An 18,940-nucleotide genomic window follows, 5' to 3' on the forward strand; every position below is an offset into this window, starting at 1 on the left:
ACTCATGGTGGGTTCACGCCCTCGGCCCACGCCCCTCTGAAGAGGAAACACCTGGGCCTCATCAGCGCAGCCAGCATTTAAGCCAGGGAGTGGCTTCTACTCATCGCTGGATCGTTGTGTGTGACTCACGTCAGTGCAGCCCGGCTCTCAACAAGTTCTCTTTTTCCCTGCGCAAAACCTCTGACGTGTATTTCTTTCTGTACATAGATCCCCTGGACCCGACCCTGCATTCCCCGAGCGGATTCCTTTGTGTGAGTGTCTGGAGAGAGTCAGAAGAGGAGCGAGTGTCTTTTCCCTACCTGGATTTCCCCGGAGCCTTTTTCCCTGTCACTGCTTTGTATATAGCACTACCCCCCTGCACTGTTTGTAAATACACCTGGTGGAACTGTAATAAATACTGTGCCTCTGAGTCCTGCGTGTGAGTCCTCCAGCGAACGGTGACAAGGAGGAAACCTGACAGAACACAATATAGTACTAAAGTCACATCAAACCATCAAACACCTCTGTTCTAGTAATGCAAACGAACAACTGTTGCATTTCCAGCATCGGAACCACACAGTAACTTACAAAGAGGAAGGAAGTTGGTTTAACTGCTGTGTCCAAACAAGTATTTAGCTCAGTAAGCTCTTGGGAAGGAAAATGAACCCAGCATCTCTTCAGAAGCTGCTCTGTGAGTATAATCTTTAATTTCCAAACTTAATTAATTATATTTAGACCACATCAGTTAAAGAACCAGACAGATAATAGGTCTTAAAATGGTATATTCAAGTTTGTCTTTGTTAAAAGATCCATGTCATATCATAATCATTTTGTTTCTCAAAAGAAAATTTATTGCAATCCTTTCTTATAGAAAATTATGTAATATGAAATGATATAGCAGCTCCATAGTTTAGTGGTTTCTGCGTTCGGCTAAACAGTGAAAGACTGCTGGTATAAAAATATATAATAAACAACAGCGATATGACTTAGAAGACTTAGATTTAGAAGAAGGTGTGTATCACATTTAATTTCCTTTATTCATTTTTCTAATTATTCTTATTTTTATTTTTTAGAATTATGGTCTTGGACCATAACTTTAACATTATATTATTAAGGATGAGAGTGCAACTTTTTTCATCAGGGATTTATATCTTTAGATCTAATATCAGTAATCTGTAATTTATACATTTTAATTTTCTTTACTATTATTAGCCATGAAGTCATCTTATGAATTTATATTTGCCTTTAGTGGAAAAAAACTAGGATAAAGTTCTGGCTGACAAGTGATGGAAACAAGGCTTTTAACGGAGAGCCAACCTCAACAAACAAAAATGAGAATAAGTGAAAACACAAAGAATGAAGGGATTGTGCAAAAACTAGAGTTGTGTTTTACCTTCAGTGGGCAGCAAAACATTTCCAATTTTTAATGGCTGTTGCAAATTAAAACAAAAATTGGTTCATTAAAACTACTCTAACAAGTTGTACTTACTTAATTTTCAATTCAATTCAGTTTTGTTTATATAGTGCCAAATAATCAACAGTTGCCTCAAGATGCTTTATCTTGTAAGGTAAAGACCCTACAATACTACAAAGAAAACAGAAAATCCAAACAATCATATCACCCACTGTGAGCAAGTGCTTTAGCAACAGTGGGAAAGAAATGACACGTGGTGGAAGAGAGACAGAGATTAATAATAACTAATAATTAAATGCACAGAGGTGCATTCATAAAAAAATGAGTGATACAGGTGAATGTAAAAGAAAAAGAAACACCTGGTGCATCATGAGAAGGCCCCATTAGCCAAGTCTTGGCTGAAATTCAACTAAATTTAACTAAAGAATGATTCAGGGTCACCTGATCCAGCCATAACTATATGTTCTTTCAAAGCGGAAAGTTTGAAGCTTAAAAATAGAGTGTGTGTTTTTCTCCTGAATCCAAATTGGAAGCTGGTTCCACAGAAGAGGGGCCTGAAAACTGAAGGCTCTGCCTCCCATTTTACTTTTAAATACTCAGGAACAACAAGTAGGCCTGCAGAGCGAGAGCGAAGTGCTCTAATAGGGTGATATGGTACTACAAGGTCATTAAGATAAGATGGGGCCTGATTATTTAAGACCTCGTATGTGAGGAGCAGGATTTTGAATTCAATTCTGGATTTAACAGGAAGCCAATGAAGGGAAGCCAAAACAGGAGAAATCTGCTCTCTCTTTCTGGTCCCTGTCAGTACTCTTGCTGCAGCATTTTGGATTAGCTGAAGGCTTTTCAGAGAGTTTTAGGACATCCTGATAATAATGAATTACAGTAGTCCAGCCAGGAAGTAATAAATGCATGAACTAGTTTTTCAGCATCACTCTGAGACAGGATATTTCTAATTTTAGAGATGTTGTTCAAATGGAAGAAAACAGTCCTACATATTTTGTAATATGTGCTTTGAAGGACATATCATGGTCAAAAATGATTCCAAGATTTCTCACAGTGTTACTAGAGGCCAAGGTAATGCAGAGTAAGCATCTGGTTAGATACCATATTTCTTTTTATACAGTTGCGATCAAAAGTTTAAGACCACTTGAAAAATGGCAAAAAAGCATGTATTTTATTGAAAACAATGCTTGAACTGAAACAGACTGCTTTCACAGCTGATCAAAAGTTTAGGACCACATGCCATTAAAAGGCCAATTCTGTGCAAAAATGTGGATTCATTGTAGTTTTCTGTCAGGCAGTCACTGTGTCATGATATTCTGATGGCAAAGGCAAAAAAAAAAACATTCCCTTTTTGAACGTGGAGGGTTGTTGAACTGCTTAAGCAGGATCTCTCACAGCGCTCCATTGCTGCTGAGGTTGGACTTAGTAAGGCAGTCATTTGGAAATTCTTAATGATCCTGAGGGTTATGGAACAAAAAAAGTCAAGTGGAAGACCCCAAGAAGTGGATTAACAAATGCAAATCAAGCAACAGAAAGAAGAAAAGTTTGGTATGGGGATAATGAATGAAAATGGACTTCAAAAACACCATCTACAATTCTGCAACGTCCACTTTTGGCAAGACGAACATCAATTTAGCAGAGTAGTTGGAAGAAGGTTCAGAGAAAATGATTCCTGTAATAAAGGAAAATAGAAAAGGTATAGCTGCATACAAAGCCTGCCCTAGCAAATGCAACCTTAAGACCCTTTGAGGTACATGGACCAAATTCCAGCATATCACCAGGCGATTTGTCCGTGATAACTGGCTCCAGCTGTGCTTTCAGCTGCAGAATGCAGCCACACAGGCAACATCATCGGTCCATATAAGAATTTATTATGAAGGAAAGAAATAGTTTGGCGGCACGGTGGTTAGCACTGTTGCCTCACAGCAAGAAGGTCATGAGTTCAATTCCAACATCAGGCCGGGGTCTTTCTGTGTGGAGTTTGCATGTTCTCCCTGTGTTTGCGTGGGTTCTCTTCGGGTACCCCGGCTTCCTCCCACCGTCCAAAGACATGCAGCTTGTGAAGATAGGTTAATTGGATAACCCAAATTGTCACTAGGTGTGAATGTGCGAATGAATGTGAGTGCGAATGGTTGTCTGTCCCTGTGTGTTGGCCCTGCGACAGGCTGGCGACCTGTCCAGGGTGTACCCCGCCTCTCGCCCTATGACAGCTGGGATAGGCTCCAGCGCCCCCTGCGACCCTGAAAAGGATAAGCGGAAGCGAATGGATGGATGAAGAAATAGTTTGACAAACATTTACAGGACTCATCAAAAATATACATGAGCACAAGTCTCATACCAAATGCTGCCACATTAGATTTGTGCCACATACTATGTTAAAAAGCGTGCTGTAAATGTGTTGATGACTGGAAAATCTACTGAGTCTACAGATGTTTTAAGTCACTGTAAAGTGAGTCAAATAGAGGGAAACTATTGTACCAGAAATTTGCTTTAATTTAAACAACTCAAAGCTTAGACTAACCTGAATGTTATTTCTCTTTAGTTCTGACCTCACTTCTGTGCTACACAGCAAACCAAGGTCAGTAAGTTTAACATATGACAATCTAAACCCAATAAAGTGTGTTAAACATCCTTTTCTACATGTTGTTAATGAAGTTAATAAGCAAACAATACCAGAATTTTTTTTAAAATTACTGCATTATTACTTCTTGCATTGTGGTGTACCTGAAAGTAATGAAATATCAACAAACCTATGAGTCTACCTTATCTATGTCTCCAAGAAGCATTTATCATGGAGTAAAAACTGGAACTGTTCAAGAAAAGCTTTTTTGGACAGCCACATTCTATGTGATCTAAGAACTCTTTATCTGGTCTGGACCTGACTCCATACTAAGCTGATGTGTTTTATGTGATTTTATGTATAGCTTAATTTTCTCAGTCTCTCCTCTAAATCTGCCAATCTTGACAGAAAAGGAAAAATGTAAGTCTCCGATACCATATTTTTTAGTTCCCGCTAAGTCTGATATTAGCCTGTTGTCTTACTAACTACTAACAGTAATCTTTGATTATTAAACATAAAGTGATTATGGAATTTAGGAAAACAAATATATTTTATTAGAAGCAAATACTATGTGGTTATTGTAATATATTGTTTCTGGTAATATGTTCTTACAAGCCACCACTGAATGGTGGGTTATAAAACACAGCACGGCTTTATGTTTTAATCAGAATACATTGAATTCTCCATAGCTCGTCTGACTGTGAGTCCCAGCAGCTCTCAGTTTTTTAAAGACGACTTTGTGTCTCTGAGCTGTGAGGAGGACGACAGCTCTGCTGGATGGACTCTGAGGAGAAACACAAGCAAACAACAGAGGACTCAGTGTGGAGATGGGTGGGGAAAACCAGCTGGTTCTTCCTGCAACATCAGCTACATTGACCCACTTGAAAGTGGAGTTTACTGGTGTGAGTCCAGAGAGGGTCCCATCAGTAACATGGTTAACCTGACAGTCACTGGTAAGCTGAGTGTGTGGAGTTAGTGTTGATGAAGCTGTGTGTAAATGGATGAAATGCTGTAGTTTGTCTCTGTGTTGAGGTGGATCAGTGATCCTGCAGAGTCCTGTCCTCCCTGTGATGGAGGGAGATGATGTCACTCTGCTCTGTAAAACAAAGACCACTCCCTCCAACCTCCCAGCTGCTTTCTATAAAGATGGCTCCCTCATCAGGAAGCAGCCTACAGGTCACATGACCATCCAGCATGTTTCCAGGTCTGATGAAGGCCTCTACAAGTGTGACATGAGCAATCGTGGAGAGTCTCCATCCAGCTGGATCACTGTCACAGGTGACACACTCACCTGTCTGTGTTTCTGTAGGTTTCAACATTCACAATGTGACGAGAACTTAATGACTGTGTTTGCTTTATTTCAGAGAAACCCACCCCCACCCCCACACCACCACCTACATCCACACCTCCTGTTTGGACCTCTCTTGCTCCATCCCTCTTTCCTTCTGTTTTCTCTGTGTTGTCTTTTGCTGGATCAGTCTGTGTTGTGGTTCTACTCGCATTACTGGCTCTGCTGGTGAGAAGACATGTTCATAAGAAGTCTAAAGGTAAAACCCATTTTTCTGTATTTTAGATATATATTTGTTTTGCAGAATAAAGTTTATATTCATTTCATGTTATTGTTTATTCTGTTTAATTTCAGTTGATGAACAAGCTGGAGAAGATTCTGCTGATGTCACATATAGTGATATCAAAATATCACATCTTCAACAGCTGCCAGTCAAGCAAAGCAGAGGTGGTCTTATTCTCTTATGGTGTGTTTGGGGGCTATTGGACGATCATGGAGTTAGGAAACGTTTTTTTTTTTTTAAATAAAATGAGTAAAATATACATTTCTATAATGTATAAGAGTTTGTACAGAGTTAGGACCCAAAATTCAGGACACAAGCAGATACAGTAATCAAAGGGAGCAATTTTATTGATGCTGAGGCAGAAATTGAAACAAACACAAAGTAGATAAAAGGAATAAAAAACAAATAAAAATGAATCAAAAATCCACACAGACACAACACACAACCAAGGAGCATAAACAAATATACAAAGGACTCATTGCACTATATATACACTAACAGTCAAAAATTCCCTTCACTTGCACTTCGCTTGTTCCACATTTTGTATACACTAACTGTTCAGTTATTTATTGCTATTCAAGTTGTTCCAGTCCAATGAATAGTTTGAAATGGTAAGTGGTGAACTGCCAGAGGTTAAAAAAAAGTTTAAGGTTACCCAAAACTGAAAAATAATGTACATTTCAAAATGATACAAAATAGTCTTTTTCAGTGAACACAAAATGGGTCAGCAATTTTAAGCTGTTCTGCAGCAATGGAGGTTGATCAAGCTGGTTCTAATAATTTCTACAGGTTTAACACTTAAAATGTGGGTCTTTCCTACAGATAAATTGAAAAGAAAGTCAAGGTGTCAGTAAGTACAGTTTCCTTCATCATCAAGTTTCAGAGAGTTAACAGCTTGAGTGATAGGGGGCTCATGTTACAACCTGAAAAGGGGCTGAAAAGGGGATAAGTCAATGACAACGCTCAGACACGATGCTTCTCTTTCAGCAGCTTCATTGCGAATGATTCAGAAATATAAACATGCATACAAAAGTATTAAACAGCTTAACAATGATGTACAGTCTCTGTTAGTTGTAAGAGGATATATCTCAAGACCGTCTTCTTTCCTTTCCTTTAAGTTACAGATTAAATTGAATGTAAGAATTTACAAAAACAGCTTATGAATCAATAAACAAATTTAGATCATTAAACTGAAATGTACAGAAAATAAACAAAATATTCATATAAAAATACTAATTTGGCATTTGTCCCTTCACACAAAATAAACATGTTCTTCGTCCAGATCGAATGCACAATGCACACAATGCTGTATGTTTCATACACAGTCTGGCACGATATTGCTCCATGCTAGCCACAAACAGAGTGCTTAGCTTAGCTAGCTGCTTATAGCTTATCCTAACAACACAGTTAACACAGATGATCTAAATATTCCTAGTATCCTCTTGGTACATTTTGAAACATGGTCAGTACAGCTCAACATACATATTTGTAAAGTCCAAAAGCAGAATTGCTAAATTATTACCTCAAAAGGGGATAAGTCAATGACAACGCTCAGACACGATGCTTCTCTTTCAGCAGCTTCATTGCAAATGAGGCATCGTGGCCAGAGCTCCCCCTTCCAGCAATGGTAGGCATAACTAATCAATCATGATCACTAAATCACATGGATTATTCCCCAGGCTCAACAAGTAGATCACAGATTGAATTTTACACAGGTTGTAGTCACATTAAGGATTGTTATCCGGTTGAAAATAGTCATGAACTCTTAACTATTTTAGCCTGTGTTACATTACGTCTCTTAATGGGACTTATTTTACCCTTGTTTATACATTTACATATTTGAAATAAATTGAATAATACATTGAGTAACTTTTAACCACAACTGTTTACCCCATTATGAACTTCAACTAATAATCAATCTATCACACTCACAGGACAACAGCTTCAAGCAAAGAACCTGTTTAGCCCACACCCCCCGGTAACGGGGGCAAAAGGGAGGAGATCAATGTTTAATCGGTTATAACACAGGGTCAGAAATATAAGTCCCAGCATGTGTGGTATCCATAGAAACCTCTGAATCTCAGCTAAAATCTCATATAATGCATTTCTACAACCACCAAACACAACAAAAACAAGCCATGATTAAAAGAGCAGTTACATAAATGCACAAAAGTCCGCTAAACAAACAAAACCGAACCAGAAAGTCAGAAATTGGCTTACCGTCCCAATTTCCTCCATTATTTTTGCCAGTAACCGGTAGCCTCACGACTATCAGCAGTTAACATAGCTAACTAGCTGCATCAGAGCCATTTCCGTCAACAACCTCCATTTTAGACCCGTCTACAGACACGTGACTGGACAAATGCCTCATGCAGTAAATTTGGGCCCAGGTGAGTTTTGGCCTTGTAACTTCTGACTGGTTGAAGTGAAGTGAATGTGGCATCATTACTGTGATCCTATTGGCTCAAATGATTAAAAAGAGGTGTCAGTCATGCAAATTGGCCAAAATAAACCAAATTTACAGCCCCTCAGAGTTTAAAGGGCCAGAGGCCAATTAAACGCTCCATGCGCACAGCAGAAGAGGCCCATTGCCATGTGAATGTGTGGTTAATTCTTCAAAAATATATAAAAAAACAAGCATTTTAGTCCTGTTAATAAAAGTCTTTTCTGCTCTTTAATACCTAAAAAAAGTCATCTGACATGATGTCGAATGTTTCCCAAAATTGCACATTTATGTACAACATCTGGATATTTATGTATTGACAGTGCTGTAATTTTTCACTGTTCTACTTTACTACATATGTCTATGAAGGTTCTCAGTCATCCAGGTCATCGTAGTTATAGGAGCTTGCAAAGAAAAGCGTCTGGACTTTTAAGTTGCTTGAAGACGTTTCACCTCTCATCCGAGAAGCTTCTTCAGTTCTAAGGCCAAATGGTGGGGAGTCGCAGATTTAAACTTAGTGGGAGTATCCCCCAAAGAGGGAAAAAAAGGACCCACTGATGATCCTCTAATCGCCTGAGCCAAGGTGTGAAAATGGGCGTGGGTCCCAATCAGCCAAGGTTTCGGGTGAGCTCATTGTGAAACCTGGCCCCACCTTATCATCCGAATTTCTGAGGTCAGATGGCCCAGGATGTGAGTGGGCGTTAAGGCATCTGGTGAGGGAACTCAAAACTGGATTATAGATGGCAGACAGTTGGTGTCGTAAACCACCGCCTCTGTTCAAAGATGGTCGCTCACAGTTTACATAGATGGTTTGAAAGAGGAGTGAAAGAAGCCATCTATGTCCACTGTGAGCGACCATCGTTGAACAGAGGTGGTGGTGTTGTGTTTAGAAAATAATAGTTTAGATTCACCATAGCCTGCCGAATCTGCCAAGACCTTTTGGATGGGTCCAAAACACTGAATGGGGTTGGCCCAGTTCCCTCAAGATTGTGTCCCAAGTGACAGCCAGATGTTTTGTAAGCCTTCACATATGGAGAACCCAGCAGATAGCTAGAAGGCCTTACTGAAACACTTTCCAGACGCTTCTTCACTAGGTCATGGTGACAGGCATGCTGGTTAGCCAGAGGTGCAGGTTTGAATTGTTGTGTCACACACTCTCTGTCACACTGTAGATCATCTGGAGGACCCGGAAGATGGTCAACAGGTGGCAGATCAGAATCAGTCGACCTCTGACAGTGACCAAATGACACCACTGAGCAATTATGCTCGAACTGTTGCTTAGGACTGGCAACTTTGTCCGTTTGCGAACCACAATGAATTCTTTTCAAAGCAGATCTTTTTTGCTTTAAGTGGGCTTTCAAACAGTTAGCAACCAGGTGGCCAGGTTTGTGGCAGAAGAGACAGAGCTTTGTTTCGGATCTTAAAACCATGCCTGTATCATCTTTGTTAGCTGACACACTCCTAGCTCTCGAGACTGTTTCCGTTTGTAGGCCTCACAATTTGCTCTTAAATGGCCAGACTTGAAACAGAAGAAGCACTTTCTTTCCATCTTGGGACGAGACACAAGTACCTCACACTTTGGGTACTGCCCAGGTGGCACCTCGCTAGCCTTCACTGGGGCTAGCGAGGTGACTCGGTCATACCTACTGACACTAGTTTTATGGACGAGCACAAACTCATCAGCCAGCGTCGTAGCCTGCAGTAGCGAGGAAACCTACTGTTTGTTAAGATATACTGTAATTCGCTTGGAAATGCAGTTCTTAAATTCCTCTACAAGCGTTAATTCATGCATCAATGCCAGGTCAGTAGCTTTGCATGACACACACCACCGATTAAAAAGCACACTTTTCTCCCTTGCAAAATCTCTGTAGGATTGACCCTGTCCTCTTTTCAACCCCCGGAAACGCTGCCTATACACCTTTGGGACCAGCTCATAAGCCAGCAGTCATAATTCAGACTGTCCTCAGCTGACAATGAGGAACAAACTTCTTGAGCCTTACCTAGTTTGCATTGCAGCAGGATGGCCCACACATCTCGTGGCCAGTGCAAGGCTGTGGCTATTTGCTCAAATGACTCAAAATAACCATCAACCTTAGTGTCACAAAACACCAGAACAAAACGACTATTTTTTCAAACTCTGCCTCAGACCGTGGCATGGAGGCAGTAGTTGGGAGGGAAACCTCTTGGAGTTCCAACTGTCATAGCTTGACAGTCGTCTCTGCTTCCACCTTTTTCAGTTCAATCTCTCTGGCTCTGGCCTGCTCCACCTCTAAACGCCTAAGCTCCAACTCCTTCTTCAACTGGAACTTTCTCTCACGATCTTCCCTTTCCAGCTGGCGATGAGCCAGGCGTACCCGGAGCCTAGCATCCTGCTTTGAACCCACTGATGACTATTGAGAGTGGCTCAAAGTGAGGCAGTGAAATCGGCCTGTTCTCAGGCATCCCCTGAGCAACAAGCGTAGACACCGATGGTGCTACAGCATGATCCGGTTGCAGAGGAACAGGCTGAGATGCTGCACCATGCTCGGCCACACAAGGTGAACTGGCAGACATTGGCAAGGCCACTATCCCCTTCTTTTGCCACTGTATTTTTACCATAAAAATACCCCTCACCCCAGGCCTACTTGCCCAAAACCCAGCCTACTTAGCTTCTGCAGTGTGCCAGGTTCGAGACAACTTTAAAGGCAAACCATCAAGTGCTCATTCACATCCTCGTGCAGATCTTGTCATGGTACTTCAAGTAGTCTTGAGAACCGGCTACGGCGGATCCAGGTTTCAAGCTTCGCCGTGATCCTATCTTTCAGGTCAGTTCCTCTCGCACTCAACGATCCTTCTTCTATCCCACTTGGGGCTTGGTACCCAATCTCGGGTGGGGGTGATAAAATCTCCCCCTCTGATCTGTCGTCCTGGATCCCCCTTGCCGTAGCATGTGTGTTGTGCCTTGTCGATCTCTAGCTGTGAGAGCAATCCCTTCTTCCCAATGTTGGAACACTGAGCTACTAGTTGTTTCACCCTCAATGTGGATTTTGGGTATCAAAGAATGTCATAGGTCTCTCATCCTATTCATGTAACCCCTTAAACCAGGGTTACTTGCGTAGTAGCATTTCAACAACGCCCTGTTTTCACTTCTCATCAGGGTGCTCTTGTTCCTCAATACCTGACCTTGTCGATCTGGGCGACGTTTGAGCTGGCATGCCTTCATATTTATCTGTCTCGCTCATGTCTGCAGTAGGCTCGCTTAGCATGGGGGGTCTAGCCTTAGGACCCTTACTGGAATACAAACACCCCCAGGTGGGTGGGTCCAGAATCTCCTCTTGAGCCTCTGTTTTTTTCCTGGATTGTGTGGAACCTTCTGCCTGATTGCAGAAGCTGGAACAGTTTGTTGCTGGGATGGGACGGGTCCTTTATTATCTAAATCTCCTGGTGTAAATGTCCTGTAGGGAAGGGAGAGCAACGTTCTGCCGTATGGCTCACTCTCTGAAGAGCTTTTTGGTCCTTAACACAGCTGTTCCCATACCAGGATGTTATGTTCTGTGTGAGGATGCTCTTGCGTGCCTATATAGAAAGTCCTGAGTATCACTGGAGTGACTCCAAACTTCCTCAGTTGTTGGTACAGGTGCTGCCTAGCCTTTTTGGACTGGACCTGAATGTGAGCAGACCATGTCGGGTCTGAGGAGATGTGGACACCGAGATACTTGAAGGACCGCACTGATGATGGAAGTCGAGATGGAGGGGCTTGTAGACTCTGTGCTGACTCCCTCTCCAGTTCATCACCAGCTCCTTGGTCTTGCAGATGTTCAGCTGAAGATGGTTTTCTTGGCACCACAATGCCAGATTCTCCATTTCATCCATGTAGGCCGCCTCATCATTGTTGGAGATGGCGCCCAACACCACTGTGTCATCAGCAAACTTCACAGTGGTGTTGGAGCCATGAGTGGCCACAGAGTCAGAAGGGATTGCAACATCCTGTGTTTCATTTAGACAAGGGAGTACAGCAGTGGCGAGAGTACAAACCCCTGTGGCGCTCCCGTGTTGGTGTTGATGCTGTCATAGACACACATACCCAACCTCACTACCTGAGTTCTGCCAGTGAGGAAGTCCAACACACATCCTAGATCCCTGAGCTTTGTGAACATTCTACTGTCTACATTCTATTGTGTTAGATGCTGAACTGTAATCTACAAACAGCAGTTTCACATAGATACCCTGTTTCTGGCCCATGTTGCCACACCTTTTGCCAGACAGGAGGAGAAGCCAACCCCCAGGTAACTCAAACAAAGAAAGATGTATTAATATAACATAAAACAGAACTTTGACCTTGCAAGGTTAATATGTGTGCACGCCATATAAACATTGGAAGGTGTGATGGAAAAATAAATACATTTAATAAAGAAACAATATTGAACAATAAGTAGAATATTTTAAAGTTGTGACTGTAAATTAAACTAAGGTGAATCAACGGGTGGTGAGGTGTGGAGCTTACCATGTGTGGCATGCCATCACTAAATATATATATATATATATTAGGGATGCACCGATACCACTTTTTTGGAAACGAGTACGAGTACTTGCATTTCAGTACTCGCCGATACCGATACCGAGTACTTAATAAAAACTTGATTTAAATTTACAGGTAACAGCTTTAGTCCTATAATTTAACAAAAAACAAAAAACAAGGGACTGGTTTGGAATTAAGAACATTTATTTAAAATGAAAAGCATGTTGTATGCAACATATTACAGAATAAATAATTATGAAAAACAATTTAAACAGTGACAGTGCAACTCAAGTATTTTTTTCAGTTTATTGTAAACTCTGCCGCTTTGGACAACACAAGGGGCATTAATAAACATCTTTGCTATTTAATGCGTCGTAGCTGCTCACTTTTTTAGTTAGTTCCTCAAAGGGGGCGAGGATGGCAACAGTCGTCTCCATAAGAGCCCATTGGTGAGCGGTGAGAGAGTCAGGGAGTTCATGCTCGGACACGCCCAGCACTCGCTTTTGCTCAATGAGGGACTGGAGCATGTAATACGTGCTGTTCCAGCACGTCTGTACGTCCTGCTGCAGTCTCTTTATTGGCTGGTTGTGCTGTCCCTGAATGTCCTCGAGGCGGGAGTAGGCTAAGGCGGAATGTTTAAAATGCCCAACTATTTTCCGTCCCACTGCTATAGCATCAGCTATGCTCCTCTGTGCTAATCAGCATGGGTAAATAAGCGTGGGTAAACTCTTTGTACTCGTTGTCGTGTTGGGATTTTGGTGCTTGATTAAATTACTTGTGTTAAATGTCCTACCTTTAGAGCCTCCTCTGGACAATTTCGCTGAGCACAATTTGCAGTCCGCCTTTGTTTTTGCGTCTTCGTTCACTTTGAAATAGTTCCACACGGCTGATATGTCTCGCCTGCCCTTCTCTCAGCTCTGAGCTGCAGCCGGTGGCCTGGGGTCGGGCACTCGGGGCCTGGGGGCGGGCACTCCGGGCCTGTGATTAACCCCTTACATGCAGCTCAAACATAGACAGGTCTCAGACCGTGGTATCGGTCCCTGGTATCGGGGGACTTTTAACGAGTACGAGTACTTTAGAAAATGTGGTATCGAGGCCGATACCCGATAACGGTATCGGTGCATCCCAAATATATATATATACACCACACACACCCAGCACGCACCCGCGGGCCATTTATCCTTCAAGCTCAGGTCCTCTACCAGAGGCCTGGGAGCTTGAGGGTCCTGCGCAGTATCTTAGCTGTTCCCAGGACTGCACTCTTCTGGACAGAGATCTCCGATGTTCTTCCCGGGATCTGCTGGAGCCACTCGCCTAGCTTGGGAGTCACCGCACCTAGTGCTCCGATTACCACAGGGACCACCGTTACCTTCACCCCCCAACTCCTCTCGAGCTCTTCTCTGAGCCCTTGGTATTTCTCCAGCTTCTCGTGTTCCTTCTTCCTGATATTGCTGTCATTCGGAACCGCTATATCGATCACTACGGCCATCTTCTTCTGTTTGTCTACCACCACTATGTCCGGTTGGTTAGCCACCACCATTTTGTCCGTCTGTATCTGGAAGTCCCACAGGATCTTAGCTTGGTCATTCTCCACCACCCTTTGGGGCATCTCCCATTTTGACCTCGGGACTTCCAGGTTATACTCGGCACATATGTTCCTGTACACTATGCTGGCCACTTGGTTATGGCGTTCCATGTATGCCTTGCCTGCTAGCATCTTGCACCCTGCTGTTATGTGCTGGATTGTCTCTGGGGCATCTTTACACAGCCTGCAGTTGGGGTCTTGCCTGGTGTGATAGACCCCAGCCTCTATGGATCTTGTGCTCAGCGCTTGTTCTTGTGCGGCCGTGATTAGTGCCTCTGTGCTGTCTTTCAGTCCAGCTTTCTCCAGCCACTGGTAGGATTTCTGGATATCAGCCACCTCCTCTACCTGCTGGTGTTACATACCGTGCAGGGGCCTCTCCTTCCATGATGGTTCCTCGTCTCCCTCCTCTTTCTTGGGTTTCTGGTGCCTGAGGTATTCACTGAGCACGCTGTCAGTTGGGGCCATCTTCGTGATGTATTCTTGGATGTTAGTTGTCTCATCCTGGACTGTGGTGCTGACACTTGTCACGGGGTGGAAAGGGACAAGTTTTTAGGTTTTTTTACTATGCATGTTTTGTATCTTGTGGAGTGTTTTTATTTATGTCGCATGTTTTGCTTGCATCAGTCAACTCGTCCTGGAGAGACTCCGCCCTTTTCCCCCTTTCCGTTAATTTGACACACCTGAGAGGAATGGCAGTAGTAATTTACAGAGTGCGCAGGGACAGATAAGGCTGGTGGAGCTTGGCGTCAAGCAGAGAGAGGAGGATACAGCACCGGCAATCGAGAGACGCAGAGCGAGCGGCCGATTGCTGCAGCAACGCGAGACCCGAGTACGCGTCTGTGGAGAATTGAAGGCGACGAGACGGGCCGGTGCCGAGTGACAGCTATAAAGAAGCGGCGGGCGGAGTTGAGAGCTCTGTCCACCCGGGGTAAGTCTCTGGACTTTCCCCTGTTAACGATTGAAAGCTGTCCGAAAGAATAGTAACTGCCGCTGCCTCCCTCCTTTAGCGCACCGGGCGCAGAACGTGGGAAGGAAGGCGAGGACGCCGCCGGGTTCCCCTCCTGCACCGCTCCGCTGGATTTTTTAACTTTCTAGTGACTTTTATATCGTGGCGGACGCCACCGGATTTTAATGTTGTGTTTTATTTATTTTATTGTGTTGTTCCCTGGCCAGGGTTGTTTTAATTCATTATACACTTTTAACTATTTAAATCTAATAAATTATATTTTAATTATACAGTTTTAAAGCTTTGTGCTTTCCCTTGGCGGCTCCACTGCTCTATCCGTTTTGGAGGAAGGTTTCCCCTCCTTTAAACGAACACCGAAAGAAAACATCACCTTCCCTCCGTTACACACTCACCAGTCCCCGGCCCCCTTCCTTCCGCTTAGCGTACAGCCTCAGGATGCTGAACTTGGGGTGAAACCCTCCATGCATGGTAAGGAGCTTTCTTGTCTTTATGTCAGTGGCTTCTATCTCCTCCTTTGGCCAGCCTATTACCCCAGCAGGGTACCTGATCACGGGCAGGGCGTACGTGTTGATGGCCCGGATCTTGTTCTTACCGTTCAGCTGACTCCTCAGGAACGGACTTGCCTGACCCTCTGCAGGTACTTGGTGGTTGCAGCTTTCCTAGCGGCCTCTTCATGGTTCCCATTCGCCTGCGGGATCCCCAGGTACTTGTAACTGTCCTCTATGTCTGCAATGTTGCCTTCTGGTAGTTCAATCCCCTCAGTTCTGACTACCTTCCCTCTCTTTGTTACCATCCGACTACACTTCTCCAGTCCGAACGACATTCCAATGTCATTGCTGTATAGCCTGGTAGTGTGGATCAGTGAATTGATGTCTCGTTCACTCTTGGCATACAGCTTGATGTCATCCTTGTACTTGTAGTGGCTGACAACTGCTCCGTTCCGTAGTCGGTATCCGTAGCCAGTCTTGTTAATGATCTCACTGAGGAGGTTCAGGCCTATGCAGAGCAGCAGTGGGGACAGAGCATCTCCTTGGTAGATCCCGCACTTGATGGTGACTTGTGTATTTTGGGCCTGCTGGATCTGTTTCAAGGCGTTCAGGGCATCAGTCATGTTTGATGAGTGTACATTGTCTGGTATGTAAGTGCAGCAGGTGTTGTTGAAGAGGACGCAAAGTCCCCCTTTTTCTGCTAGTATCATGTCCAGAGCTATTCGATTTTGCATCACTGTGATCCGTAATGCATTGATTTCCTGATCCTGCTGTTTGTTGAAGCGTTCAAGAAGAGTCCAAAACGCTAGTCCAGAGTTTCAATCCTCAGCATGTTTTTTCCGGTTCCCACCCAGGGGAACAATGTATTGAGTACTTTCTGTCCGATAGTCCACATTTTGAATTCCTTGGGTACGTCTCTTCCCCATATTGGGTCATGTGGTTGAAGTTTAGGGAACATTGATCTTCTTTTCCGGCGTGCTGTAGAAGTGGTGTTTACTGCGGTCATCCTGAAAGTGTGGTCTGACAGGAATATAGGAGCACATGTTCGTGTTCAGCCTGGGGGCAGTATGAAATATGCCCATTGTCCATATAGCCAGGCCATTCCTTGCACCCAGTACGTGCCATTAAATGGTCCAGTCATGTTCACAGGGGCACCTTCTCCGTGGCCTGCAGTTTGGACACAGTTTGTGGTGTTTCCAAGGGGTCTGTTACCTTTTTCTTGTTGATAACACATGGAGTGGTTCTTCCCTGGGGTTTGGTCCAAGAAAACTGGGAAATGGATGGATGTATTCCGGTTTGTCACATTGAAGTTGATCCAGAAAAGTTGATCATATGCTCCTTTATTAAGTACAACATCTTCAATGGTGATTTTCTTGCGTTGTAACCCTCCTAGAAGGTTGACGTGAAGAGTGTAAAAGGTAGATGGGTTTGTCTCTTCGATGATGATTCTGCTGTGTTGGAATCCAATGCCAGCGAAGCTAGCGGCACACTTGGCTTGAGTGTTGTCCATGTATTTGCCATATAGTGTAGGGTGTGTCGACGTGCTGGGCATATAAGAGCAGACATAACAGTCTGTATTTTCCGATTCTGCCCTGGTCATGTCGTGGATGTTGCGGTACCACGCATTGTTCATCCAAGGGTGTATGTGGTCTTGCGTCATGTCTCTTAGGTGGGAGTTGTCATGCGTCCATCTTCTCTGTCTGCCTCGTGGTTCAGCTGTTGTCAGCATCAGCTGGGGTCCTGTAAGGGTGAGCGTCGTAGTCAAGGTAACCAAGAGGGTTCACCTTCCCATGGCTGCGTACAGGTCCATCACACCCTACTGCTTGGTTACCCTAGAGTTGGTCAGTGGCTGGAGATGGAAGTGCGAGCAATGCTCAATCAGCACTTCCCCCTCACCACTGAAGCAACCAAGCGAGGGTGAAACTTTCCTAGTTGATTTCTGTGAAGGAAGTGGAATCCTCTGGGACCTCAACCTTTTTGCAGTGGCTCTGATGTATCCAGGAGGGTCTCTCCGCTATTTTGCGGGCAGTTGGAGTGGTAAAAAGCACTTGGTATGGACCCTCCCACCGTGGCGAGCTCCAATTTTTCCTTTGGAGTACTCGGACAAGGATCCAATCACCTGGCTTCAACCTGCAGGAAATAGAAGAAGAGTCTTGCGGCAGTTTATTGTTCAAAACAACTTTTCTGTTTGTCAACAATTGAGTCATCCAATCCGCCAGAGTGGTTTCACGGATTGATTTATCTAGTGGCTCGCTAGTAACTGGTAGTGGAAAAGGTCGCCCATGTATAATTTCAAATGGGGACAGTTTGTTACTTCAATTCAATTCAATTCAATTTTATTTATATAACGCCAAATCACAACAAAAGTCGCCTCAAGGCGCTTCATAGATACAGAGAAAAACCCAACAATCATATGACCCCCTATGAGCAAGCACTTTGGCGACAGTGGGAAGGAAAAACTCCCTTTTAACAGGAAGAAACCTCCGGCAGAACCAGGCTCAGGGAGGGGCGGCCATCTGCTGCGACCGGTTGGGGTGAGAGAAGGAAGACAGGATGAAAGACATGCTGGGGAGAGAGACAGAGATTAATAACAGATACGATTCAATACAGAGAGGTCTGTTAACACATACTGAGTGAGAAAGGTGACTGGAAAGGAAAAACTCAATGCATCATGGGAATCCCCCGGCAACCTACATCTATTGCAGCATAACTAAGGGAGGATTCAGGGTCACCTGGTCCAGCCCTAACTATATGCCTTAGCAAAAAGGAAAGTTTTAAGCCTAATCTTAAAAGTAGAGATAGTGTCTGTCTCCCGAATCCAAACTGGAAGCTGGTTCCACAGAAGAGGGGCCTGAAAACTGAAGGCTCTCCCTCTCATTCTACTTTTAAATACTCTAGGAACAACAAGTAGGCCTGCAGAGCGGGAGCGAAGTGCTCTAATAGGGTGATATGGTACTACAAGGTCATTAAGATAAGATGGGGCCTGATTATTTAAGACCTTGTATGTGAGGAGCAGGATTTTGAATTCAATTCTGGATTTAACAGGAAGCCAATGAAGGGAAGCCAAAACAGGAGAAATATGCTCTCTCTTTCTAGTCCCTGTCAGTACTCTTGCTGCAGCATTTTGGATTAACTGAAGGCTTTTCAGTGAGTTTTTTGGACATCCTGATAATAATGAATTGCAGTAGTCCAGCCTGGAAGTAATAAATGCATGAACTAGTTTTTCAGCGTCACTCTGAGACAGGATATTTCTAATTTTAGAGATGTTGCGCAAATGGAAGAACGCAGTCTTACATATTTGTTTAATATGTGCGTTGAAGGACATATCCTGGTCAAAAATGACTCCAAGGTTCCTCACAGTGTTACTGGAGGCCAAGGTAATGCCATCCAGAGTAAGAATCTGGTTAGATACCATATTTCTAAGCTTTT

At 43.6% G+C, this 18,940-nt stretch overlaps 1 protein-coding gene and 1 pseudogene across 1 annotated transcript in view; one reads left to right on the forward strand and one right to left on the reverse strand.

Annotated features, from left to right (window-relative positions):
• Positions 1 to 18,940, forward strand: part of LOC102776171 (uncharacterized) — a 77,359-nt gene that overhangs the window by 28,888 nt on the left and 29,531 nt on the right. The window contains exons 3-7 of the mRNA XM_087838148.1: positions 3,942 to 3,977; positions 4,649 to 4,912; positions 4,992 to 5,237; positions 5,324 to 5,506; positions 5,602 to 5,694. Of these exons, the coding sequence (XP_087694274.1) occupies positions 3,942 to 3,977; positions 4,649 to 4,912; positions 4,992 to 5,237; positions 5,324 to 5,506; positions 5,602 to 5,694 (822 nt within the window). The remainder of the gene's footprint in view (positions 1 to 3,941; positions 3,978 to 4,648; positions 4,913 to 4,991; positions 5,238 to 5,323; positions 5,507 to 5,601; positions 5,695 to 18,940) is intronic.
• On the reverse strand, positions 16,459 to 17,303 carry LOC148103589 (uncharacterized; annotated as a pseudogene).

Source organism: Neolamprologus brichardi, chromosome 3 (genome assembly GCF_056152115.1).
Source record: "Neolamprologus brichardi isolate AB-2024 chromosome 3, ASM5615211v1, whole genome shotgun sequence".
NCBI lineage: Eukaryota > Metazoa > Chordata > Actinopteri > Cichliformes > Cichlidae > Neolamprologus > Neolamprologus brichardi.